We start from the raw sequence: 27,784 nt of genomic DNA, 5'->3' as shown, positions 1-27,784 counted from the left end.
AATTCTACGGGCCCCCAAACCAGTTGCCCCATCCCCTCCCACAATAGAGAAAAATGGAGGGGATAGGGGCAACCTGTTTGGGGGCCCGTAGAATTGGACCCCCTGGACCAATGTTCTTCAAACTTGGTTGGTATTTTGGGAAGAGGCTCCATCAGTTACCCTGTGAGTTTGGAGCCTCTTCCTCAAACTCCCTTCCCTCCATCCCCCAGAATATACCCTAGGTTTTCGCCATTGACTTCAATGGCCCATAGGATATAGTGGGGCCGAAACTGACATCCGAGAACAGTGGAGGCGGCCATAACTTTTTAAAGAGCCCCTCCCGAGAGCTGGGGGAGCCAGAAAGACCTCTTGCGCGGTGGAATTTGGCAGAGGTGGAATTTGCCTCTATGAGTCCAAGGCCACCACCCCGGGGCTCAGGGAGGCAAGGGAACGTTTCGCCCCGCCCGTCCCCCCGTGCGGGTGTTGCAGCTGCCACCGAGAACAGTGACGGTGGCCATAACTTTTTAAAGAGCCCCTTTCAAGAGCTGGGAGAGCCAGAATGACCTCTTGCGAGGTGGAATTTGGGGGAGGTGGAATTTGCCCCTACGAGTCCAAGGCCGCCACCCCGGGGCTCAGGGAGGCGGGGGAACATTTTGCCCCCCTCCGCACCTTGTCCCAACTGATGGCTGGTGGGAGCAGGGCACGGGGCTTATGTGCCCTCCCCCTGGACTCCTGACTGGCGGAGCGGTGCTCTGGTGCGCTCTGGAAGGAGGCCTGCCCCCCCCATCAGGAAAACCACACTGCCAAAGTTTCCCCCCTTCCTTATCCCTTTAGTAATCTTAAACAACTACTTTAGGCAGAGCTGTTCCAAGGCCTCGAAAGAAGAGGAGGGGATATTTCTCGGGTGCCCGAGGCCCATTCGGAAGGTATAAAAGGGATAAACAATTCGTTTCTGAAAGTCAAGCCCTGCTGTTATATAACTGCCGTACTCTGATTTGGCAGCACCAAATACCTTGCTGGGCTGAAGTGAAAACTGCAATTTTGGGCGGGCACTGTTTCCCCCCAACCCCTTCCTCGGTTACTTCAGAGGTCAGCCATTAATATTCTCACTAGGAGTCCCTCACATTGCTCCTGAGCCGACAATGAGGCAGTTGTTGGATTGTTATTCTGGGGAGGGGGTGGGTGGGAGGGAAAAACAGTTACAAAAAAGCAGGGGTCTGCAGCTTCACGCTGAACTGGTAGAAGGGAAATACGTTCCCCTGAAGTGGTCCAGCCAGTTGTCACCTATATATACAGCAAGTTTGGGGTGTGTTTTTTTTAGAGAAAGTCTTCCAGATAACCTTGGCCAATGTTTTTGTTATGTACTGCTGGAGCTTGCCTATGAGTGAAGGCTCCAAAGGCCTTCAAGGCTATTGGTTGTGTTGCCGGTAACATAAAATCATATTTGTGGCCTTATATCCAATAGCTGTACTGTCAAGTGGTTAAGATGCTGAACTGCAGGCTGTGGAAGGTCAGTAGTTCAGCGGTTCAAGACCCGGGTGCCGCAAGACAGGGTGAGCTCCTGTCTCTAGTTCCAGCTCCTGCCAACCTAGCAGTTCGAAAGCAAGAAATTGCAAGTAGATAAATAGGTACCACTTCGGTGGGAAGGTAACAGCGTTCCATGCGCCTTGGCATTTAGTCATGCCGGCCACATGACCACGGAAACGTCTTCGGACAGCGCTGGCTCTTAGGCTTTGAAACGGAGATGAGCACCGCAACCCTAGAGTCGGATTCGACTGGCTTTCGAGCAAGGGAACCTTTACCTTTACCTTTTATATAGTTCATAGGAGCTTCTAAATCCATGGACTTCAATGGACTCGGAGGGGTATAACTCTGTTTAGGATTACACTGTAAACGAACGTTTGGAGACTTTTAAAATATCATGAATGCTCTTGAGTTGATTTACTCTGCAATAAAAATAAATAAGTAGCACAGACCTAATATCTGGAACTCTGAGATACTGAGAGGAAGGATGAGGCACAACTGGCACCCCCTCCCAATAATTAGATGTACCAAATTGTACATTTGCATTGTAGGTAGGTAGAGATGTACCGAATTCCTCATTTGCACAACCTGGCAACTGACAGGAGATTGAGGGGCAGGGAAATGGAGGGAGCCATCAGTGATGAGGGAACCCAGAAGTGACATCACACCTCTCTAGGAATCCCCGGAAGCTCTATGGTAAAATTAAGAACCTAGAAGGTTAAATGAATCCAAATTAAAGGGCCCAGTATTTAAACAACTGAATATAAGATACGAATATTTATCAAATATATGGGAAAAAAACCCATGTATTTATTACAAAATGATTTTAAAGTAATTACAGCCCAAAATATACCCTCAATACAGGTTAACATCATACATTTATCTCAAACAAGGACCATATGTGACCCTGACCAAACAGAATTCCTTGAGAGGACTGATGTCATTTCTGGGTTTTTCCTAGAAGTGACGTTATGTTCTTGCTGATGGCTTTTTTAAAAAAAACACCATTCTTCCACTGACTGCAGGAGTGGTGGCCAGAAAATGGTACCCCACTTGAGAGGAACAAAGCTACCCACTTCCACAGCAGATCCTCCTCCTCCTGGTCAGCCAATGTGTTTCCAGTGGGCGGAGCACATGGAAATAGACCTCTAATAATAACCTCAGTGCCCAGATGGGTTTATATGGGTGCAGGGAATCATCAGTGTTTCCAGTGGGCGGAGCACATGGAAATGGACCTCCAATAATAACCTCCAGTGCCCAGACCGGGAACCTGTGTTTCCAAAGCTTTTGGGGCTTTAGAAGTTAGAACCAGCATTTTATAAATAAAACTCTGCAGTCTTCAGAACCGTCCTGAAGAGGTTGCTAATTTTGCATTCTGTGTATTTTGCCAAAAGGGGGGGCGGGAGCCCAAACTGGCTGTAACCGAGGAGTGTTTGTATAATGGCATTTTCTTTGCAATCCAGTTAAGTGTAGTAATTTGCGGCTTGCTAAAATAATCACGCTAATTTTCTAATTGTTCTGGAAAAACAGCTTTGCTAGATTAAGTGTATTTAGTGTGTGTGCGTGTGTGTGCGCGCACGCGCATGGGCTCATGAGTCTCTCTGTGTTAGATAACAATAAAGAACCACACACAAGGTTCAATCCTGCAAAGTGCTAAGCAGCTTTATTTTCAGTGACAGTCAAGGGTGCTAAGCATCCCCCTCCGGACACGCTGTTGGTAACTCGCCGTGGTCACCAGCTCTGACTAACCCAGCTAATTGTTCCCACTTAGAATTTTACCTTTGTTCTGCCCATGTCCCATTTAAATGTTTTCTGGGGGTGGCTTTTATTTTAATTTATTTTTTGCTCTTGAGCAACCTAAGAACTTTACCGCATGAAGGAAACAGCTGTGCTTCGGCTGTGGCTTTTGTGAACTGGAAGCACACATCGGTGGAAGGGAAAGAAAGACGCTGCCTCCCGCTCACTGGCTAATAATTACTCTCCTGAATGCTCCTAAATTAAATAAGTGTTTTTAGCCGCATGACTTTTAAACGTTTGGGCCTTTATTGTTTTTGTGAGCGAGAACAGGCTTGGAGTAGTTCTTGAAGGGGTTCTGATTCTAAGCGGATTACGAATCTCCTTTTCCGGGAACTTGTTCGCCATGCAAAACATTTCCATGGCCAGGCAGCAGCCCCTGTGTTAATCACGGGCCACGTTCTTCCTGTGTGGAGGTTTTATCAAATAGTATCTGTGCTGAAGGAGCGGTGTGTGTGTGTGTGTGGGGGGGAGAATTTAAAAATGTCTCTTGACTTCTGTGTTCTGCGATGCATTATTGCTCGGAGAGCAGTCACCCCAACCGGGGATGGTGTCGTGTTCAAGGAGAAACCATTCTCTGGGGTTTGCCAAGCTGCATATAAAAGGAGAGACTGACTCGGAACAGCAGGTTGGCTGCCTAGCTCCTTTGAGTAACCCACTGAACCCAATCCAGGTCTCGGCGCTGAATGGCAGCCTGAGCCAAACTCCCGCCATAGGGGGTGTGATTATATTCCAGGAAGCTGCATGCTGCCTCATGTCTACAACCCCATGGCAGGGCATTTAGATCCCCTCACGACAAGGTTGGCAGTTCCAGGTCAGGTAACTCCTGGAGATCCGGGGGTGCAGCCTAAGGAGGGTGGGATTTGGGGAGGGGAGGGGCCTCGGGGGAGTATGATGCCCTAGAGTCCTCTGAAGCAGCCATTTTCTCCAGGCGAACTGACTTATGTCATCTGGAGGTCAGTTGTCATTCTGGGAGATTTCCAGGCCCCACCTGGGTGTTGGCTAGCCCATCACATTGGTATCTGTAAAAGGCGGGGAACATAATATGGTGGTGAACATAAGAACACAAGAGAAGTCGATGTTGGATCAGGCCAATGGCCCATCCAGTCCAACACTCTGTGTCACACAGTGGCCAAAAATACCAGGTGCCATCAGGAGGTCCACCAGTGGGGCCAGGACACTAGAAACCCTCCCACTGTTGCCCCCCCCAAGCATCAAGAATACAAAGCATCCCTTGCCCCAGCCTGAGAGTTCCTATCTACACCTTGTGGCTAATAGCCACTGATGGACCTCCTGCTCCATATGCTTATCTAATTCCCTCTTGAAGCCGTCCATGGTCTGCATGGTCTGCTTCTGACTGTCAGTGGCTCCCAGGGATCTTGAGCGAAGGAACATCCTTCCCAGCACTGAGAAGTCGATGTTGGATCAGGCCAGTGGCCCATCCAGTCCAACACTCTGTCACACAGTGGCCAATATACCAGGTGCCATCAGGAGGTCCACCAGTGGGGCCAGGACACTAGAAACCCTCCCACTGTTGCCCCCCTCCCCAAGCACTGAGATGCCCCAGACTGAGAGTTCATATCTATACCTTGTGGCTAATAGCCACTGATGGACCTTCTGCTCCATATGTTTATATAATTCCCTCTTGAAGCTGTCCATGGTCTGCGTGGTCTGCTTCTGACTGGCAGTGGCTCCCAGGGTTCTTGGGCAAAGGAACATCCTTCCCAGCACTGAGGTCCTTTAACTCGAAAGGCTGGGATTCGAAACCTGAGAACCCTCTCTTGATTCTCAGGCAGAGGAAGGTCTTTCCAGCACCTACCAACTTGAAATCTTCTGAGATACCAGGGAATTGGGGGCCTCCTGCAGGAACAGCAGAAGCTCTGATCCTTGCACGAGGGGCCAATGTTCCCTCTAAGCTGTGGAGTCTTGTGAGCAAGAATTCTACCCATTAACACACACAAAATTGCCTTACACAGAGTCAGGTGGTTGGTCCATCTCGTTGGGTGTTGCCTGTTCTAACTGTTGGTGGCTCTCTGGGATTCCCCAGCACTTGCTCCCTGAGATCTTTGTGATGCTGGTGGAGGAAGGTTAGTGGACATGTTTGTGAGGCCTGCCTCGCTGCTCCTGTGCCTGGACCTGCAAAATGGGTTTCAGCAGAAGTCCTCGATAGGGTTGCCAACTCCTAGGTGGGGATGAAGATCTCCCGGGATTACTGTCAGGATTTCAAGTTCTCTCTCTCTCGTCATGAAGGAATGAATGTGTTTTGTAAGTAAGGTGACAAAATGCATAATTAGTTAGCACTGGGATTCTCCATCTAGGTAATCTAGGTTAATCACTCTTCACCCAAAGAGTGATTAACACGTGGAATTCACTGCCACAGGAGGTGGTGGCGGCTGCAAGCATGGACGGCTTCAAAAGGGAATTAGATAGGCATATGGAGCAGAGGTCCATCAGTGGCTATTAGCCAGAAGGTATAGATAGGGGCTCTGGGGCAAGTGATGCTCTGTCTTCTTGGTGCTTGGGGGGGGGGGTCAACAGTGGGAGGGCTTCTAATGTCCTGGCCCCACTGCTGGACCTCCTGATGGCACCTGGTATTTTTGGCCACTGTGTGACAGAGTGTTGGACTGGATGGGCCTTTGGCCTGATCCAACATTGGCGTCTCTTATGTTCTTATGTAATCAATAGATTGAGGATGGGCTAGTGAGTAAGCATTGAGTTTCCATTTTGTTCTTCTCCCCATGTCCATTCTCACATGAGTTTTAGAAGCCTTAGAGTCAAGATGTAGACTGGAGTGTGGTCACCCCAACCGGGAAACAGAGGATATTTAGCCTTTGTTTGTTCGTTTAATCTCCCAGTTGCCCTTTTTTCATTAGTAAATGAAGTTTTCTTTTAAAACTAATATTCAAGTGTTGTGCTGTGCTTATTCACTCTGCTTAGTTAGAATTCCCAGCAATTACAGCTGATCTCCAGACGACAGAGACTGCCCCCCCCTGGAGAAAATGGCTGCTTTGGAGAATGGGCTCTATGGCATTATATCCCACTGAGGTCTCTCCTCCAACCCTGCCCTCCCCAGGGTCCACCTTCCAGGAATTTCTTAATGTGGAATGGGCAACCATAATCCTGGACCAGTGATCTTACAAAGGTCCTAGCTCAGAGGAAGAGCATGTTCTTTGCATGCAGAAGGTCCAATCCCCAGCATTTCTAGTTAAAGGATCTCAAGAGGTTGTTGCTGGGAAATACCATTTTTCTGCCAGTAGGTGACAGTATTGGGTTAGATAGACCATGGCAGCTTCCCATGTTTTTCTTATACGTACTTTCAATCATTTTCCTGCCTCTTCTCCTCCAAAGGTGACAACGAGATTGTGAATAACATGTATGAAACTGAGGCAGACCTCCTGGCAGGCGAGAGTGCAGAGGAGGAGGTGGAGGACAGCATCATGTCTCCCATCCCGGTGGGACCTCCATCCCCTTTCCCCACGGGCGAGGATTTCAACCCCAAAGAAGGCTCGCCTTATGAAGCTCCCGTCTACATCCCTGACGACATTCCGATCCCGCCTGACTTTGAACTGAGGGAATCCTCCATTCCGGGTGCGGGACTGGGCATCTGGACCAAAAAGAAGATTGAAATTGGGGAAAGATTTGGGCCATACATGACCTCTCCAAGGACGACGTTGAAGGAAACAAGCTTTGGGTGGGAGGTAAGATTTATCAAGTAGGATGATTGGTTGGCCAAGATGCAGAAGAACAGTGGGATGCATGTGAATGTTCTGTGGGATCGGGGGAGCGGAAGAAATAGCATTGCTGATTTCATGTTTTCTCGGTTACGATGCCTGTTCTGCTCTATTTGCTACTCCTGCTACTGTTTCATGGCCCCTAATTTTCCCTACTGAAAACAAGTAGGGAAAGAAAGGAAGACCCAACATAAAATGGACTGACACACTAAGGGTAGCCACAGCAGTCCGTTTGCAAGACCTGAGCAAAGCTGTGAATGATAGGAGATTTCTGAGGTCATTAATTCATATGGAAGCAACTTGGCGACGCATAACTCGCACACTTCTCTAACCAAGAGGAGGTTACAGGGACCTCCTTTGGCAGGATTAACTTCAGATTGGATTTAGAGGGCTCTATACAGGCTTTCCTCTAATGGCCTCTCTCTAAAGCACTCCTATGCCTCATCTTCTTCCATTCTATCTGGTCATGTCACAGTCGTTGTGGGCATACGCACAGGAGTGTGTACACCCTACTTATATCTCAGAGATAGGTGAGGCGGACTAAAGGATCTCAGAGAGGTGTGGCTTTCTGCCCTTTGGTGAGAGCAGCCACACATGCTGAATAATGTGCTTTCAATGCAATTTAGCGAGTGCAAGTAGATTTTGTCGTTTCATGCAGTAAATTCCAGTGGCAAAGTACATAGAGTAGGGGATTGCATGGAGACATGACAGACAACTACTACCGGAAGAACAACGGTGAGCTTCATAGCTGAGTCGGGATTTGAACCCAAATCTACCCAGTCAGACACGAGAAGCTAGACAGAAACCGAGAGGTATCTAAAGACTGAGTAAGTAAACAAAGACTGATCGGCTCAACTTTCCATATTCAGATCCCTGCATTTGAATTTTCTTGGCACAGAATTATTATTATTTTAAAAATGTAAGGCAGAGTGCACACAGCTTTGATTATAGTTTCTATCCCCAATGCAAATATTTTTGTATCCACTTTAAAAAGAGCCCTCTTTTAGTTTATTGAACTTTCTGTGAAACTGCGGCAGCCATGACCTGAAATCCTATCTACCCCCAAAATACGTTGTGTGGACAATTGTCCTTGGACTTTAAGAGAAAGGCAGCCACTGTGGAAGAGGCACACTTTCTAGGAATATTTTTCTTGTGCTAAACCCCCCTTCTTCTTTTTTTGGTCTCGGTAGAGCAATAAAGTGAACTGCTGGTATTTTCGTTTCCTGTTCTGGGTGAAATTCAAGGCAAACACATGATGTAGAAGCTGGACAGGTTGCAGTTGGTTAGGCTGAAGCTGTAAGGGAGGCTTTTGCGGCAGAGAGAATTCAATTTTGCAAATAAGGTGCTCGAGAATTGGGCTTGCGGTGTTCACCGTGCCTGTTGGCTCTTGAGTCAAGCACCTCATGCGATCACATTGATTTGTCTGCAATTTAATGCGGACAGCGCTGAGAGTAGATTTGCATCTGTGCTGTGGCAGCATTCAGCATGGTGGCTATACAGGCAGCCACCGTCGGTCCCCACCGATAATTGTCTGGCTCGCTGGGCTTACGTCTGCACTGCACTGCCCCAAGGGCATCATGGGTAGGTCATTGTTAATTTGGGCTTGGAACTTACTGGATCGCGTGACCTATGATTCCCAGGTGGTAATTGGAGAACGGAATGTCCACAGTATTTGTGATCCAATTTAGAGCATTAGAGGGACGCAATTATTATTTTTGTATTTTTCAATTTAAAACATTGCATATGTACGTCAGTGCCTTCAAGTAACAACCAATGTTCCCTCTAAGCTGTGAAGTCTTGTGAGCAAAAATCCTACTTTGTGAGCTACTGCCATTAAAGCTGTGAGTGAGCGATTTGGCTGCTGCATAAATTAGTTTGCCCTGGAGCCCTCCTTCCTGAGCTAAGACCAGGGGTCATTTCATAGAAAAAGAGCTAGGGGAACTCATTAGCATAACTCATTAGCATATGCCACACCCCCTGACATCACTGGAAGTGTGTCATAAGGCCACACCTCCTGACATCACCGGAAATGTGTCATAAGGCCACACACCCCGCCCCCAACGGTCCCGGCCGCCCGCGGCCTTGCAGCTCCACTGCCAAGCCCTATGAGGGGCCTGGCGGTGGACCTGCAAGGGCCGCGGGGGGGCGACGAAGCCCCGCGAAGGCCCTCCCTGGCCCCAGGCAGGCAGGGGTGGGAGAGGCAGGGAGGAAGCAACTTACCCTCCCTCTTCTCCTGCCTCCTCCTGGCTGAATGAGGGCTGGAAGCGGGGCGGCCGAAATGACCTCTGGCTAAGACAAAAATGTGTGAGCCAGAGGCTCAAAAACTGTGAGCTAGCTCACACTAACTCAGCTTAGAGGGAACACTGGTCACAACCGACTTATGGTCACCTCAGCAAGGGACTTACAAGGCAAGTGAGAAGTCGAGGTGGTTTGCCATTGCCTTCCCCTGCAGAGTCTTCCTCAGCCGTCTCTGTTCCAAGTACCGACTCTCTTAACTTTTGAGATCTGATGAGATTGGGCTATACCACGCTGCCTTCCTTTCCATTATGTTCGTGTGTTTAACGCTTATGTTTAAAAAGTAGAATATGTTCCGCTTTGGGAGACAGGGGCAAGCAATATGGGCAAAGCTGGAAAATTAGCCACTCAGCTTTCCCCTCCCCTTCCCCCTGTGGGCTCAAGACAACAGGAAGTTGTTTTATTTTTTTCTTTTTCCTGCTGATGGGTTGTGCCAGAGCCGGGCAGGGACAGCAGTGGGAAAGCAGCTTAACCATACGCAAGCCAAGTTACAAAGCGATTTCTAAGTTACAACCATTTTGAGCGTTTAAGAACCAAATTTATTTATTTTTTAGCATCTTTACGTGCTGATTGGAATCAAATTGCAATTCATTGCTCATCCGGGTTCAGGAAACCCTCTCCTGAAGGCCACCGGATGCGGCATTAAAGCAAAAGACAGATGCAGATGATGCCTTAGAAATTATGTGAACGTTCCTAAGCACGAGCCTGTTTCATAAAATGCATCAAAGGGGTTCTGTACAAATTGATTAATCTGTAACAATACATGTGTTCCTGGCGGCCACTGGATGTGACTCCCCTTCTAGTATAAGAATTCTTTAAAGCAGGGGTCCCCCCATGTGGTGCCCGCCGACACCTTTTCTGGTGCCCGACAAGGGTTTTTTGGAAGTGGGTGGGGCCAGGTAGGGCTTTTGCCTATCAAGGCTTCTGATTGGCTATTAGAGATTTGATTGGCTGTGCAGATTTTTTAAAACATTGCTTTGGCAGCAGCTGCCACCACAGCGCAAGGATCTGCACTGGGTTACTGAAGTCAATCTGTGGCAATAATTTTGTGGCTGGCTCCGCCCCCCCCCATGACAGCCATTTTGTTGCTGAGCCCACCATGCCATGTCAGAACTCCAAATATGTCTGCAGGCTCAAAAAAGTTGGGGGCCCTGCTTTAAAGGATGTGAATGGAGAACCCCTATACTTTCCATTCTGCAACAGGGATGATTTGTTCAGTACTTAGGTTCCTGGCTCCCCACTCAGTGGTCCATAGGACTTGTTCTGAATATGCTGGGAAGTTGGAGCTTTTTCTTTTAATTGTGCTGCCCTCCATAGAGACAGATTCCCGGACAGTAACCATGTTAGTCAGTGGTGGTAGAAAAAGCAGAGAGACCTGTGGCGCTCTAAATATCTAACTGATTTATTGTAGGCTGAAGCGTCAGAGGCACGAAGTGGCTTGAGTTTGTTTTCATATCCTGGATGGGATGCAGAAAAGAAGTTTACTTTGGACGCTTCCAGAGGCATCTGGCTGGCCTCTTTTGGAAACAGTACACTGGACTAGATGGCTCTTGCTCTGGTCTAGCAAAGTAATTCCTATGTTCCTCGGAATCCTTCCTCTATTCCTCACACCCTGACCGTTTCCCCATTCACCCAGTCTGCTAAGGCCTGCTGCAGTTGGTATTCAAATGAGCAGCAGTACAACCACAATTCCTACTGGTATTACTAGAAGCATTATTGATTGTTAAAGTGCTATTTTGCTACTACTACAATTATTGCTATTACAGTTATTGCCAATTTGGTGTAGTGGTTAAGTGTGCAGACTCTAATCTGGGAGAACAAGGTTTGATTCCCCATTCCTCCACTTGCAGCTGCTGGATGACCTTGGGCAAGGCATCGTTCTGTCAGAGCTGTTCTTGAAAGTATCTGTTGTGGGGAGGGGAAGGAGTTTGTAAGCCTCTCTGTGACAACGAGTGAAGGGCGGGTATAAATCCAATCTCCTCCTCCTCCTCTTCTTCTTGCAATAGGGTTGCCATCCAGTGCTTGGCAATCAGGGGGAGGGGTGTTGGTGGGGCCATGGTGGGCCACAATGTCCTCTACACTGCTACATAACTTCAAGTGGTGGGGAACCCAAAAGTTACTTTGGGTAGTTCTAGGAATCACCAGAAATTCTATGGTAAAAATCATAGAGTTTCTGGTGATTCCCAGAGTTAACCATCACTTTTGGGTTTTCACCCTGAAGTGACATTGCAGCACAGAGGATTCCAATGTAGAATTACCATTGTTGCTGCTAATTCTACTAGTAATAGCAACATTATTAGGATGACTGCTAACATTACTACAAGTAATAGTGCTAATAACAACTGTAGAATTCTCATGCCAGTACCAACCTTCTCAATACCTATTGAGTGCTGGGATGCAAAATGGTAGCTGCGGCTCATAGCGTCCCATTCAAAGTGTTCTTTCACCATTGGCGAGGAGGCAACAGACTCAGACACCAATCCATCCCATGAAAACTCCATCACAAACGAGGCAGCTTTGTACCTCGGCCCTGAGTGAATACTTGATCGAATGAAGGAATTAGTCAGATAAACCAATCAAAACATCTCTTCTTTTTTTTCTTCTTCTTCAAAAGATGGATGGAAAAAGGAATGTTGGCCAAATCTCTTGACTAGGCCTTTCCACTGCATTTAACAAAGATGCCTCAGAAACTCTTCTTGCCATTAGATGCTTCCCTCCTGAATCTCATAACTTTCGGAATGTTTGATTAGCAGCACTTTCCAAAGTGGTGTGCGGAAACGTCTCTCCTTCCCACCTCCTCATTTAGTCTTGGAAAGATTGGACCATTCCAAGGAGGGTGTGGATACGAAGCGGCCTTGAATCCGCACACACTAAATATCCTTTTATGAGCTCCACGGAAACACCTTGTGGAGCGAAGAAAAACATTCCTCAAGGAATGTTACACATCAGTTGTGTGTGTGTATGGAGAGGGAGGTTGACTGAAAGGTAGTGTCTTTTTCAGGCATGTACAGTTCATTTAGATAGTTATTATATCTCTAGTTATTCTGGAATTTCAAGAGTGCAGAGCGCTGCAGAAGCTCTGCTTTCATTGCTGGGGTGGAGACAGGAAGCAAGTTTTTAGCTCTTACGGTTCTGCAGTTATGTTTAATGGATCAGCATTGATAGGAAATCTTCAGTGGTAGACAAAAAATAATTTTGGACATCCTCAAAGACACTCTTGTTGAAGGATTTCTTCTGTCAGGGGCTGAATTGCAGGGCAGCATTCCCATTCCCTCGCCTCAGAAGTCCCCAGAAAGTGTTTTTGCTTGACAGGAGACTGTCAAAGGGTAACATCAAAGGGAAAGATAAAGGTAGAAAATGACAAGACTGACTTTGGCCTTCCCAAAATTGCTCTTGACTGAAGAGCCATGCTCATGGACATCAGTTGGGGAAGACTGATGGTGAGGAGAGGCAATTCTACCTGAGTGATCCTGGTACCTTGGCTTGATCTTGCCTATTAGGAGATCTCCAAAGGGAATCAACTGAGGAAGGATGAGGGAAGAAGTGATGCCTAAACAGTTCTGGCACTCCATGGACACCATGATGTCCCTGTTCTTGAAAGGAGTCTTTAATATGATGTTTGGCATAGTGGTTTAGAACTAGTTTGGTGTAGTAGTTAAGAGCGTGGACTCTAGTCTGGGAGAACTGGGTTTGATTCCTTCACATGCAGCTGCTGGTGTGACCTTGGGCCAGTCACAGTTCTCTCAGAGCTGTTCTCTCAGCAGCAGCTCTCTCAGAGCTCTCTCAGCCCCACCTACCTCACAGGGTGTCATCTCCTCCTCCTCCTCCTCCTCCTCCTCCTCTTCTTTTTTGAGAGCTCTTTGGGGCAGCAGATGTAAACATTATTTAATGTTTCACTAACTGACAGAATCCTAAGCATGTACACTGAGAAGTAAGTCCCATTGAGGTCAGTCTTTAGGAAATGTGTTTAGGATTGCCTCCTCTTCAAACTTTGTGATCTGACAGCAATTAAACTCTTGCTTTTCTGTGCCTGTGTGGAACTGAAGTTTGAGCATTCTTTATAATGGTGAGGATTTAATCATTAACCCACCCAAACATATGCAAAACATCCTAGTTCTACTGAGTTTTCCCTTCCCCAGTGCTGGTGTTGTATGTTTGGGAGACTTATCTGCAAGAGCACAGCTACACTTTTTGCCCAACTGTTAATACCTCATGCGTGTGCAAACTGGCATAACTATGGCCCCTGCCACACGGCAGGGGAAAAGCCTCTAAAAGCGCGGCTTTTAAAAGCCGCACCAACGTTGAGACGCCACGGTGGGATCCCACGGATCCCCTGGCCGCGGCGCCTCTTCTCCCCGGCAAGAGCAGACGCCGGGGAGGACGAGCCCGATGGGAGGGGGAGGCTGCTGAACTGCGCATGCCCAAGCATGCGCAGTACGGCCGGGGGCCGGGATGCGGCGGCGCAAGGACGCGCCGCCGATCCCACGGCCGGCTTGGGGCGCTCCAGACTGTTGCAACCACCTAGATAGGTGGTTCGTTTTTGCAGCGGGGGATCGCCATTTGGGCCGGATCAGGGATGGAGACGGCACGCTCCCCAGATGTTGAGGTGGGATCGCGGCCGTTTGCTCCGCCCCCGTTCCGTCCCGCTCCCGGCCCAAATGGGCTCGTATGAACAGGGCCTATGCATTGCATTATCTCTCAAAGCGATATAATACAGACTGGCTATTTAAGTATTTACAAAGGACATTACAGTGTGTAGATGGTGCCTTTCAGAGTTTCACAGACAAAAATAGAGGGATTCCTGCCTCCCCGGAGTTTACAGTGTAAAACAGGCAGTAGATATAGCAGCCAGAACTGGGGAGGGAGAAACAGCGCGAGGGAGAGATGAATGTGAGTGAATTGCAGTTTCAAATCATGGTTGCACATTTCTTGTCTGGTTAACTTAATTGCACAACAGCTGGGGGGTGTGTGTTGGAGGTGGAGAACCAGAGCCGATGTCGACAAGGCCCCATCCTCATTCTTCAGGTTGCCAACCTCCAGGTGGAGGCTGGAGATCCCTTGGCATTACAACTGAACTCCAGATGGCAGAGGTCAGTTCCCCTGGAGAAAACGGCTGGAAAATGGACTGTATGGCATTATACCCTCTTGAGGCCCCTCCCATTACCCTCCCTAGGCCCCACCCCCAAATCTGCAGGGATTTCCCAACCCAGAGCTGGCAACCCTACAATTCTGTTTGGGACACTTATCCTCAACAGCACAAACGGAGGTTTTACAGTGTGAATCCCAGTCATGGATCTTTGAAGCATCCCTAGAGTGTTCACAAACCCTGGAAGTTCCACTGAAGCTAGCAACTGTATTATATTTCCATCCAACCTTGGGGCAAACTTTGTCCTTCTTACATTCTTCTGATATAAGGCTTTATTTGCTTTCACATTTCAAGTAATGTCACGTATCTCCTTTATTTGCGAAATGCCAACCTTGCTCTGGGCCTTTTCTATTATCTTCTGTATATGCTGTTGACTTAGTGATACTATTAATTATTTTACAGTGCTCGGGAGGGAACCTTTTCTCTCCATTATGCCCGTCACATTTCTTCAAAGCTCATTTGTTACTTCACCTGACAAAAACTTCAGAAATCAACAAATATTTGTCTCCCAATTGAAATCTTCAAACGATTCTGATTTCCCTGAACTCCCCTTTCTTGTGACTTCAGATAAACTTCACCTGTTTCTTCTTGCTTTGTTCTAAATGCCTTCTCCGTCATTCCCGCTTCCATTTGCTAAGTCTCATTTAAGAAACTTCTGACAATCATTACTAGAATTGCATACAGTACTCATCAGTTCGGAGAGTCAAGTGGAAACTAGAAATTTATCAAAATGGGTAGAATGTGCTCCTGAGCGGTGGGGGAGTTAATTACTGGAAATATTCACATTTTATATAATACTTAGTGTCCCTTGTCTCTGGCATCTTCCTCTTCTTCATTACATTACATTACGATCTACTCTTCTAATCTGTTATTCTACTCTGTTATGATTGGTGGAAAGTAATGTAATTTGGAATGGTAGATTGGAATGTATTTCTCTGGTGTGGGGACAGGGGAGATAACTCTACACAGCCAATTGCCCCACTTCAAAGAAGAAGATGCTGTAAGGTCGCCTAGATGCTTGAGAGGAAATGGATAGAGCGTAATGGCAGGGTCTCAGTTAATTACTCCCAGCAGAGTCAGCATTTCACAATTAAGGATACATCTGCCCATCACTCTCCAATGTTGACATATTTATTTCCTTCACTCGTTCCCGAGAATTAAACCCAAACAAAATGAGTTTCCTGTTTGGTCCTTGAATCTGTTTAACATCTTCATTATGCTTTATGCTAATTTACTGCTCACCCTCTACCTATATATATGGACTGGTAATTTCCATTTCATTGTATCTGAAGAAGTGTGTGTGCACACGAAAGCTTATACCTTGAATTAAACTTTGTTGGTCTTAGAGTGGCCACTGGATTCAAACTTTGTTATACTGCATAAGAGCAATGATGCAGTGTGACGTGACAAGATCACCAGATATCAGCAGGGCTATTTTGGGGCAGGAACGCACAGGAACTGAGTTCTGGCTGGCTCCCGAGTTGGCCACGCCCAGCAGGAACTCATTAGCATAATAGGCCACACCCAACAGCAGAAACTCATTAGGATTGGCTACATTAGGGGTGTGTGGCCTAACATGCAAAGGAGTTCCTGCTACAAAAAAAAGCCCTGGGTTTTGACAACAAACAAGGTAAACAGAATAACAAGCAAAAGGTGGGTGTGGCTGGATGACCACACTTCTGGTAACATGGGGGTCTGGCCTAATGTGCTAATGAGCTGTGCTGTCAGGGGTGTGGCCTATTATGCTAATGAGTTCCTGCTGGGCTTTTCCTACAAAAAAAGCCCTGGATATCAGTAATGTTTGGTACAACCAAGTGGATTTGCCAATATGATGCCATCACTAACAGCAGAGATGTGTAATGGTAGTGAAGGGAAATTTAAACAGACACATTGAAGAATGCTGGAAATTGGGTGGGGTTGCACCTTAGGCTTCATGTCTGGAGCAGATCCCAGCTTTCATTGCAAGCTGAGTTAAACTAGGTGGTCTGACTTTGTATAAGGCAGCCTCATGTTCACGTTGAGCACTGGTTCACTTATCTATCCCACTGCTGTCTACACTGTCACTTGTTCGGGTCTCAGGCACAGCACTTTCCTAGCACAGCCACCTGAGATTCTTTTAGATAGAGATGCCAGTGATTGAACCTGGGACCTTCTGTATGTAGTTCCTTTGCTTTCCCTTCTGAAGCCAGTTTGGTGTAGTGGTTAAGAGTGGCTGCGGTCACACGTAACAGAAGCCACACAAGTAAGACGGAAAACAGGCGGAGTTTCCGGGCGCGATCTCACCAGCACATCTGGGAAGCGTAGCACTCCCATGGCTCAACCGAGGCTTCCAGCGTTTTCTCAGCCCCACCCACCTCACAGGGTATCTGTTGTGGGGAGAGAAAGGGAAGGAGATTGTAAGCCGCTCTGAGACTCCAAGTGAAGGGTGGGGTATAAAAACAAACTACTACTACTACTCCTTTTCTGTAAATAAAAGGACACTGGTGGGATGTTACTCATGAGTGTTATTTAATTTTCCCCATGGAAACTGGGTTACAAAACCATTGCTTTTCCTTTGCTGTTCCATCCTTCCCTTGTAATGAAAGTGTAGCCCTAAATATGAAAAAAAAACCATCTTACAGTGGACTGTACCATTATTCAGTGGGATGAGACCGTATTTCTACACACCCTGCCTTCTGGAGGCTATTGGCTCCCTTGCTTTCTGACACAAGACATCCAAGTCACGGCACCCCAAAATAAATCACACTGTGTTTTCCCTTTTATTACCCTGGGGACATTTGAAAACAAAACCTAAAACTTGGGGGGCAGGATTCCCCCATTCCCCCCCCCACAAGTATGCACAATGACCTCGGATCATTGGTTGAATAAATAATGACATAAATCTAAGAGTTGTTTATTTTGCTAATGAAGAGTGGGCTGGGAAGTGACATTGCAGAGAGAGAGATTAACAGCGAAATCCTGGAGGGGTTTAAAAATGCAAAAAAAAAAACCCTATGCAGAACAAACGGGATACCATTCTGCATAGAAGAATAAGAGATTGGATTTATACCCCGCCCTCCTCTACCCAAAGGTGTCTCAGAGCGGCTTACAAACTCCTTTCCCTTCCCCTCCCCACAACAGACACCCTGGGAGGTAGGTGGGGCTGAGAGAGCTCTTGACAGAAACTGCTTTTTTTTCAAGAACAGCTCTTGTCAGAACTACGGCTTGCCCAAGGTCATCCAGCCAGGTGCAAGTGGACTGTGTGTTCTTTGGGTCCATGGGCATCTGTGGGCTAACAGGAGTAACAGTGTTCAGGATCAGTACTGGTTGGGACACTTATCCTCAACAGCACAAACTTGCGAGCCAGCATGGTATAGTGGTTAAAAGCAGTGGGATCTAATCTGGGAGAACTGGGTCTGATTCTTCTCCCCCATGAAGCCTGCTGGGTGACCTTGGGCCAGTCCCAGTTCTCTCCGAACTCTCTCAGCCCCACCTACCTCACAGGGTGCCTGTTGTGGGGAGAGGCAGGGAAGGTGATTGTAAGCTGCTTTGAGACTCATTAAGATGAAGAAAAGCAGGTTATAAAAACCAACTCTCCTTCTACTACTTATTTCTTTGTGCAAGTAGTAGAGCTTTTTTTAAATAATAATAATAATAATAATCTGGCCCTTTGGGGAAAATCCAAAATTGGCAAATACATATTTATGAGGGTGGCAAACCAACCCCCAGAGCAGATCAAAGGAAGGTTTCCTTCTGCCTGGCATCCCAGCCCAGTGACCCTGTGGCATTCCACACATAACTCCTCTCACCACCTCGAAACCACAGTGTGCAATACGCACATGGTCCTAGGGAAACAGTTCATTAGCCTCTACCTTTTCAGAAGAAAAATTTGCATAAGCCCCCACTTTCTTTTGGGGCAAAGGTCCTTCCTTCCCAGGGAAGCCCCAAAATATGGTCCACCTAGGAGGAATATCTTGAAGCACTCGGTCACCATCAGCAGCAGAGGCATCCAATCATCTTTGTCAGCTATGAGTGCTCTGATCTGAGAACTCTCTGACCCACCTCAAAGGGAGGTGTAATTCCAGAGAAAGTTTTTAAATCTGAGTTAACTGCATCTGTCCCAGCCCCTTTTGCAGGGTCTCAAACCTGAATGATTTACAACAGGTTTCTCTCTACTATAACTCCTGCTCTTCCCTTTTCTGTGACTTTAGTTAAATCCCTGTTCTGTAAAATAATTTCCCACTTCATATACATCTGATGAAGTGAGGACTGCTCAAGAAAACTAATGCTTTAAGGCACCGCTAGATTTCTGTTTCATTTAGCCAGATGTTTTCTTTTACCTTGCATTTTGTCTTTCCGCCTTTCACCCCCCCTTTTGCTTTGTCATCCTATGTGCTTAGAAAAAACCTTTTAAATCAGATCCTTTCCTATGAGAGGTTGGAAGTGTTGCTCCTCTCTCAGAATTACAACTGAGCTCCAGAATACAGAGATAAGTTTCCCTGTAGAAAATGACTGCTTTGGAGGGTCAGCTGTATGGCATTATAGCTCACTGAGGTCCTTTCTCTAGCCAAACCTCACCTCCAACCAAAAATTCTCCAGGAATTTCTCATCCTGGAGTTGGCAACCCTAAGCCATTCAGAAATGACACTGGCAATGATGTATATATGTAGAATGCAAAATCTATTCCAGGAACAAGCCTTGTCATGTTATTTATTTATGTATGTAAAATCCCTTTTCAGTCAGAGATGGCTTGCCCCTCTCTCATTCCAAAAGCTGGACTCTGCGATGTTTTAACTCTAGATAAGGATATAAAGCATTGTCCGACTCATTGAGAGCACAAGTATTTCCTGCTGTCTTATTCTCTGGTGTTTTACCAGTGCGGTGACATCAAGGGACCAGGCTAGGAGGTCATTTTTAGCCCTAGCAAGCCAAGAAGTCTAATGCTATGTTCGGAATGGCATGCAAACATGGGTATATAAGGAACTGGGGAGAAAAGAGAGAGATGCGGAGAGATGCATGCATGCTCATCCAGTGAAAGAATGACTAAGAATACCTCCCTGATATTTCTCTATTTATTTCCTTAAGGGGTAATAACTCATCAGTAATCCGGCAGAGGGCATTTCCCTTAAAATAGAACACTCTGATTCACAAGCAGAAATAGGAAATAAATGTTTTCTTTTCGTCTTTGAGAGGTATCCATGAATACCAGTCTCTGAACCAGTATTTTATTATCCTATTTTTTTAAAAAAAACAACAACATTTTTTCTGAGACGGGGAGGGGGACCAAGAATAGCTTGTTTGTGACCACAGCATTTGAAAAATAGCCTCTCCTCCCTACTTTGTCAGCGAACCCTTACGAGATTATACAGGGCTCTCTTTTCTTTCCCTGGAACGTTAGCTTTCTGACGAAGATGAGCTTTTTAAAGACTCTCTCTTTTTCTCTCCTCGGCCCTTCATTAGCAGCTTAAAAAAATAATAAACAGAAGGAGGTGATCTGAGACAAATGTTCCTGGAGTATAAGGTACCTATTCTACTCTGATAAGTAGGGTATTAGTTAGGGCCTGCGTGAGCCTCAACTGTGGTGTGCATCCTAGGACACCATCATCATGACTAGTGTGGGCCTGCTTTCCCTGGAACGTTAGCTTTCTGACGAAGATGAGCTTTTTAAAGACTCTCTCTTTTTCTCTCCTCGGCCCTTCATTAGCAGCTTAAAAAAATAATAAACAGGAGGAGGTGATCTGAGACAAATGTTCCTGGAGTATAAGGTACCTATTCTACTCTGATAGGTAGGGTATTAGTTAGGGCCCGCACGAGCCTCAACTGTGGTGTGCATCCTGGGACACCATCATCATGACTAGTGTTGGCCTGGGTTTGGAGTCAGGAGTAGGGTTGCCAACCTCCCCGGTTTGCCAGGGGTCCCCCATTTTGGGGGGGTCTACCCACCGCCGGCGGGGGAAGCCCTACCCCCAACACCCACAGCCACCCATCTATCTCCCTTTAAGCGTGTGCAACCCGTGTTTCATCCCAAGTGCGAACTCCGCAAGCTTGCAGGGAAAAGCCAGCTTCATTCTTAAAAGGGAAACGCAGCTGCTCTTAAAGGGGAAATGCCGGCTGCCGGCTATTTTAAGTGCAGGGAACCTGCGTTTCTGGAGATCTGACGCACGGGCGAGGGGGGGGCGGCAGATGTCCCCAACGTGACGACATCACGTTGGGGATGCCCCACTCCCTACAGGAACGCCCCCAAAGTCCCCTGCTGGGGGTGGAAGATGGACTTGGCAACCCTACTCAGGAGTCAAGCAGGGTGTGAAAACCTTCTTCTGGCTTGCTTGGGCCTGAGGCAAGGAAAGGGGGGAGGGACTTAGCTCACCCCCTTTCCTCTCATTTCCCAGGATGAGCTCCACAGCCTCATCCATCCATTTGTCTGTCTATCTATCTGCCTGTCCTTTTTATCTCACCCTTTTTCCAAGGAACTCAGAGCTACTCTTGTAGTTCTCCAGTCCTTATTTTATTCTCACAGCAACTCTGTGAGGCAAGGGTGCTGCCCCCATGAACTTTACGCCTATGCTGTGAGGTAAATTAGATGGGGGGGGGCTCAAGGTCACCACAGAGAACAAAGCAGCCACGCCTCTCCACTTCCAGTTACCTATCCAGAAGCATCACTGTGGCATCAATCTAGGAATTTCCCAGATCAGCATGGTTTTTACCATAGAGATTTGGAAAATTCCTAGAGTGACACTGCAACATCGCTTCTGGGTATGTTATCATGCCCCACCCCTGAAAAGCTCCCAGGGATTGCTGGCAGATGGCTGGCAACTTTACAAGTGAGCATCATTGGCAGGATGGGGGATATGAATCTTCATTCCCTAGCTCCGACCACTTAGGCCCGATTGTTCTAGTGGCCACATCTATTCTCTGCTCACCGCTACCCCTTGCAGTGTGTTGAGCCAAGTGCTGGACTGTGGTTGTGACGTCTACTACTCCTGAAAATGAGTAAACCAGAGACCAGACCCCTGGACATGTCAAAAGGGGGTTATATGTATTTATTTAATTCTGTCTGCACCCGTTTTTCTCTCTGGATACTGGAGAAGGACAAATTAAAAAGTATGCAATTGTACATCCCTTTCAATAATTACTTGTTCATCTATCTGTACAGAGAGAGAGCGCAAGGGAGGTGGTGGTGGGGGGGAGATGTTAGATTCTGTGTTTGATTTGTTTTTAAAATAAAATCTGTTGTAAGCAAATTGAACACCTGTTGGAAAAAACAGTGTATACATTTATTAATAGATCTGTTTGATTTTTAAAAAAACCCTTCACATTTTGCCTTTCTTCTTGAGAGCTCAGGGTAGCTATCAGCAGATTGTAATGCAGTCAGAAAATTTTTAAAATGAGGACTGCTCTTAACCGTGATAGGCGACTCTTCCCTCCATGTGCTTACAGCCGCTATATTGAAATGAAATAATACCAAGCAATTCAGTGAATGTTTGATTTGGTCACGCACAGTATGCTGAAGACCTCCAAAGGGTACTGACATCGTCTCCATTTCCCTCAAAATTTTCACCGGTGACTTACTTGACCCAAGCAAGAACATCCCTGTCTACCTCAGAATTTTCCACTTCAGTCCAAATGCGGTTGGAACTCTTGTACAAATGTCTCGAAAAGTCATTACGGTAGTTTGATTTTAACAATCAGACGAAGTTTATTCCTCCCGTTCCCAAACCTGACACACAGTTTCATCATGAATGGTGTTTTCTCCTCTCTAAAAACCAGCCTCCATGCTCAGCCTTTCCTTCTGAGGAAAATTACAGCTCCTTTGCACAACCTCTTTCTTTTCTTTCTTCCCCTGGACCCTCAACAAAAGCACAAGCAGAAGAGGTTTCCCTTTTAGACCCCAAGGTTAGAAGTGGATGCTGGTTAAGCTTAATTAAGATCCAAGCTGATAACCATTAAATTGGCTCACAATGAATGAGGAAATGAGGGTTCAAGTGGGAACGGTCAATAGAGGAGAGGCACCTCTGCTTCGGAGAGACAGAATGGAAGGCTGACTAATTCACAATTCTGTTTTTCCCCATCAGATTGGGTGGTGCATTTGCTCTGATGTTTTCAAACCCCAAGTGCCAGTGTGGTGTAGCAGTCAGCATGTCGGACTAGCGTCTGGGAGACCCAGGTTCAAATCTTCGCTTGTGCCTTGGAAGCTCACCGGATGACCTTGGGGCACTCACAGACTCTCACCCTAACCTACCTCGCAGGTTGTTGTGAACATAAAATGGAGGAGAGGAAAATGACGTAAGCCACTTTGAGTTCCCATTGGGGGGAAAGGTGGGGTTTAAATGAAGTAAATGAATATCTTTCAAAGACTTGTCAGGGATGCTCTAGGTGGATCCTACATTGAGCAGGGGGTTGGACTAGATGGTCCGTATGGCCCCTTCCAACTTTGTGATTCTATATGATTCTAAATAAGGAGAACGTTTCTTCCCCAAAGCAGTTTCATCTAGAGCACAGATCCAAACAACCTGTAACAGTGGAGTCTTGTGACTCGATGTCCTGACCTTCTTTTTGCCCTAGAAAGCAGCCTTGGGGAGGGAGATGTGGTAAGGGGTGGTCTCTCCCCAACCCAAGCCATTTCCAAGTTCAAAAATGCCCCCCTTCTGTAGGTTCAGTGTGTGGGGGAGACAGATAACTTAGGTTTTTCACTGACAGAAGGTGTGGAATAATATCCACCGATTCCCTCTTCCTGATGCAGACCCCCGTTTTGCTCCTCAAGCTGTCCTTGAGGGTCTTCCGTCCCCCAGGAGCGGCATTTTGGGGAGATCAGTGAGCCCTACTGGGAAGGGGGAGACATGAACATTCTGCCCCATCGATAGAAGTGTCTTGCATGTGTGGAAAATTTCTTATGGATCCAACCCATTGATTACAACTGCCAGTCTTATTTATTTTATGTATTTATTCACTTCATTGATAGTCCACCTTTCTCACAGAGACTCAAGGTGGATCACAGCAAACTAAAAACAATGCAGTGAGGGCAGTATGCCACAGAGAATCATGGAATCACAGAGTTGGAAGGGGCCAGACAGGCCATCTAGTTCAACCTCTGCTCAATGCAGGATCAGCCTAGAGCAGTGATGCCGAACCTTTAGAGGCCGAGTGCCCAAACTGCGACTCAAAACCCACTTATTTATCGCAAAGTGCCAACACGGCAATTTAACCTGAATACTGAGTTTATACTTAAGAAAAAACAACTCATACATTAACTTAAGATGATCCAAACAAAGTAAGGAAAGCCATCCCAATTGCTTTCATTTACTTAAAATTATTTGGCAGAGAATTCAACACTTTCATGATGGCCTGGGCCTGGCTGGGGCGATGGCACGTGTGCCCACAGAGAGGGCTCTGAGTGCCACCTCTGGCACCCGTGCCATAGATTCGCCACCACTGGCCTAGAGCATCCTTGACAAGTGTTTGTCCGGCTGCTGCTTAAAGACTGCCAGTGAGGGGGAGTTCACCACCTCTCTAGGCAACTGATTCCACTGTTGAACAACTCTCACTGTCAAAAGGTTTTCCCAGATATCCAGCCGGTACCTTCCCGCCCTTCATTTAAACCCATCTTTGTGAGTCACCTCCTCTGCTGCCAACATGAACAGCTCCCTGCCCTCCTCTAAGTGACAGCCCTTCAAATGCTTCAAGAGAGCCATCCTGTCCCCCCTCAACCTCCTCTTCTCCAGACTGAACGTTCCCAAGTCCCTCAGCCTTTCCTCACAGGGCTTGGTCTCCAGCAACAACACAGACAGTAAACAGCTTGATGGTGTTTGGAGAACAATGCAGTGAAATGTTACATACAGTAAACAGAGTAGTAGAAAAGAGCAAAAGTCCAGTAGTACCTTAAAGACTAACAAAATATATGGCAGGGGATGAGCTTTCATGAGCCACTGCTCCCTTCTTCAGTTGACTCACGAAAGTTCCTATCCTGCCACATATTTTGTTAGTCTTTAAGGAGCTATTGGACTCTTTTCTCATTTCTACTGCTACAGGCAGGCTAACACGGCTACCCATCTTGAACAAACAGAGTAATAAAACTGGATTATAAAACCAGAGGGCAGCGTTTTAAAAAAGATAGTATGCATAATGAGGACTACGAGGTTAACATCAGTTACGTTAATGATCTTGATGTGATAGCAAATATGAGGGTTTTACTGGTGTATGCACGCTCTCTTGTGCATCAGTAAAACACCCCACCCAAACATTGCATGGAAAGTGCTGTCAAGTCACAGCCCGTAGGATTTCCAAGGCAAGAGATGAACAAAAGTGGTTTGCCGTAGCCAGCCTCTACATAGCAACCCTCAGGGCTTTTTTTGTAGATAAAGCCCAGCAGGAACTCATTAGCATAATAGGCCACACCCAACAGCAGAAACCCATTAGCATATTAGGCCACACCCCCATTGCCTTCTCTTGGCTTGCCCAGGCGCCCTGCTTGCCCAGGCGTGTCACTCTAATGCAGGGTATGCAAATAAACTGAAAAACGGCAATCAGATAGCTCATACGTGGTGCTCTGTACAAAACTGGAAAATAAAAATACAGATCAGTGGAGGATTCCTAATGCATCCATCCCTTTTGGGAAAGAAGACCTGGTGATTTGGAATTCCCAGATATGGGGGGAAATTCAGATGAGGATGATTTCAAGAATCAGAGCTGGTTAGATGTGATTAACACCCACACCTCATAGAAAGGAATGTATGTATAGAATCCACCTGAGTGGAAAGACCTATGGGGAGGGGCTGTGGCTTAGTGGCAGAGTATCTGTTTTGTATGCAGAAGGTCCCGGGTTCAATCCCTGGCACCTTCGGTTTAAAGGACCAGGCAGTAGGTGATGTGAATGACCTCTACCTGAGACGCTGGAGATCTGCTGTCAGTCTGAGTAGACAATGCTGACCTTGATGGACCAAGGGTCTGATTCAGTATTAGGCAGCTTCCTGTGTTCAGGTGTTCATATCAAACTGTCTTGTTTGGGGGTTCCTTCAAAATGACTTAGATCAGTGATTCCCAACATGGAACCTATGGGCACTCTGGGACCTACCAATGGGTTTCCAACTCACCCATTTGCTTCATTGTCAAAGCATCTCTGAGAAAGGGAAAAGCCAGTCTTAAGAAGGGGCTTAAGAAGAACCCAAGAGATATCACCTTCCACATGCACACATCAGTAGTACACAGAAGGACCCTTGATGCACATTTACGTCAAGGTTGTTTTTCAGAAGTGTTTTATCAGCGTGTCACTCTAATGCAGGGTATGCAAATAAACTGAAAAACGGCAATCAGATAGCTCATACGTGGTGCTCTGTACAAAACTGGAAAATAAAAATACAGATCAGTGGAGGATTCCTAATGCATCCATCCCTTTTGGGAAAGAAGACCTGGTGATTTGGAATTCCCAGATATGGGGGGAAATTCAGATGAGGATGATTTCAAGAATCAGAGCTGGTTAGATGTGATTAACACCCACACCTCATAGAAAGGAATGTATGTATAGAATCCACCTGAGTGGAAAGACCTATGGGGAGGGGCTGTGGCTTAGTGACAGAGTATCTGTTTTGTATGCAGAAGGTCCCGGGTTCAATCCCTGGCACCTTCGGTTTAAAGGACCAGGCAGTAGGTGATGTGAATGACCTCTACCTGAGACGCTGGAGATCTGCTGTCAGTCTGAGTAGACAATGCTGACCTTGATGGACCAAGGGTCTGATTCAGTATTAGGCAGCTTCCTGTGTTCAGGTGTTCATATCAAACTGTCTTGTTTGGGGGTTCCTTCAAAATGACTTAGATCAGTGATTCCCAACATGGAACCTATGGGCACTCTGGGACCTACCAATGGGTTTCCAACTCACCCATTTGCTTCCTTGTCAAAGCATCTCTGAGAAAGAGAAAAGCCAGACTTGGCTTTTCTCTATTTCATCAGGAGGGACTTAAGAAGAACCCAAGAGATATCACCTTTGTGCCTGCAGGGAGGATCCATTAAAAATAGCTTCCTCCATTGTAGGAGGATGCTTGGCTTACAGTAGGGTTGCCAGACTCCAGGTGGGGCCTGGGGATCTCCCACTTTTACAACTGATCTCCAGCTGACAGAGATCAGTTCCCCTGTAGAAAATGGCTGCTTTGAAGGGTGGACTCTGTGGCATTGTACCATGCTGAGGCCCCCCCAAATCCCACCCTCTCCCATATCTACCCCCCAAAGTCTCCAGTATTTTCCAACCCAGACCTGGCAACCCTAGCTTACAACCTCCCAAAAGTTTGATGATTGGCTGATGTGGCCATGGCAGCCATTTTGTGGTGGTGCCCACTGAACATTCCAAAAGTCCCACTTGGAATTTCTCGTTTCTAAAAAAAACTAAAGTACAGTTGTCAATCTCCACGTGATGGCTGGAGATCTCCTGGGATTACAACTGACCTCCAGGTGACAGAGATCATCTGCCTTGGAGAAAATGGCCACTTTGGAACTTGCACGCAGTGACATTATACCCTGAGAAGGTCCCTCCCCTCCCCAATTCCCGCCTTTCCCAGACTCCACCCCCAAATTCTCCAGACATTTCCCAACTCAGACCTGGCAACCCTAAGGAACTGGAGCCCCGTTTGAAAATAGACTCCAGATCCCCAAAATAAAAGCACATTATGACAAATGACAACTGCGTTTGTGAATGTTCGGGAGGGAGGGCACAACACTAGTATATTGCTTCTTCTGGTTCTTACACCCCGCCTTGCCCTAAGCTTGCCTGTGGATTTGCAGAAAAGGCTGCTGGATCTGTGAAGAGAAGAGGTTAGCTTTCCTTTTTCTTTATCTGATTAGCCGGCAGTATGTTTCTTCCCTCTTTGAGATAATGCCCGGGTAAAGAAATCTTTGGTTTAATTGCACATCTTATTGTGTCTTCCCTGTTCAATCATGTTAGAAAAATACCTACATTTTCCGTCTCACACCCACCTCCCCTTTTTCCCATTTAGATCTTACTAAAGTCCATTCTGCCTTATCAGCACAGTAATTTCGCAAGCAGAGCTTAAGATTTCTGCCACTTAGGCCCGGGCCATTGTCTGTCGCAGCTGCTGTAAAGATAAACCCTCACCCAGAACAAAGTTGGAATGACCTTTTACAAGCTGAATCTGCCTTGTTTCCCTCCAGACTAATTTATCAGCCTTCATTTCAAGCCTTGATTCTCAGCAGAGGCCTGAAAGAACATTACAGAGAGCATGAATGAACAGGGGGATTAAGATGCTTGGCGTCTCTTCCCCCCCCCCCCTTCATCTTTCCCTCTTTCTATCAGACACCTTCTGGATTTACTGAGATGTAAGCTGTAAATGACCG

At 46.7% G+C, this 27,784-nt stretch overlaps 1 protein-coding gene and 1 non-coding gene across 2 annotated transcripts in view; both read left to right on the top strand.

Moving 5' to 3' along the window:
- Positions 1 to 5,989: 5,989 nt before the first annotated feature.
- PRDM16 (PR domain containing 16) overlaps positions 5,990 to 27,784 on the top strand; it is a 325,812-nt gene continuing 304,017 nt past the window's right edge. Inside the window, exons 1-2 of the mRNA XM_015411108.1 lie at positions 5,990 to 5,993; positions 6,646 to 6,995. Coding sequence (XP_015266594.1) covers positions 5,990 to 5,993; positions 6,646 to 6,995 — 354 coding nt within the window. The remainder of the gene's footprint in view (positions 5,994 to 6,645; positions 6,996 to 27,784) is intronic.
- On the top strand, positions 25,214 to 25,285 carry TRNAT-UGU. The gene has a single exon. It is a non-coding gene; the product is annotated as a tRNA-Thr (tRNA).

This window comes from Gekko japonicus, unplaced genomic scaffold, assembly GCF_001447785.1.
Source record: "Gekko japonicus isolate JY-2015 unplaced genomic scaffold, Gekko_japonicus_V1.1 scaffold411, whole genome shotgun sequence".
NCBI lineage: Eukaryota > Metazoa > Chordata > Lepidosauria > Squamata > Gekkonidae > Gekko > Gekko japonicus.
Note: the sequence above shows the minus strand (reverse complement) of the source record. Positions and strands in the feature narration are given on the sequence as shown.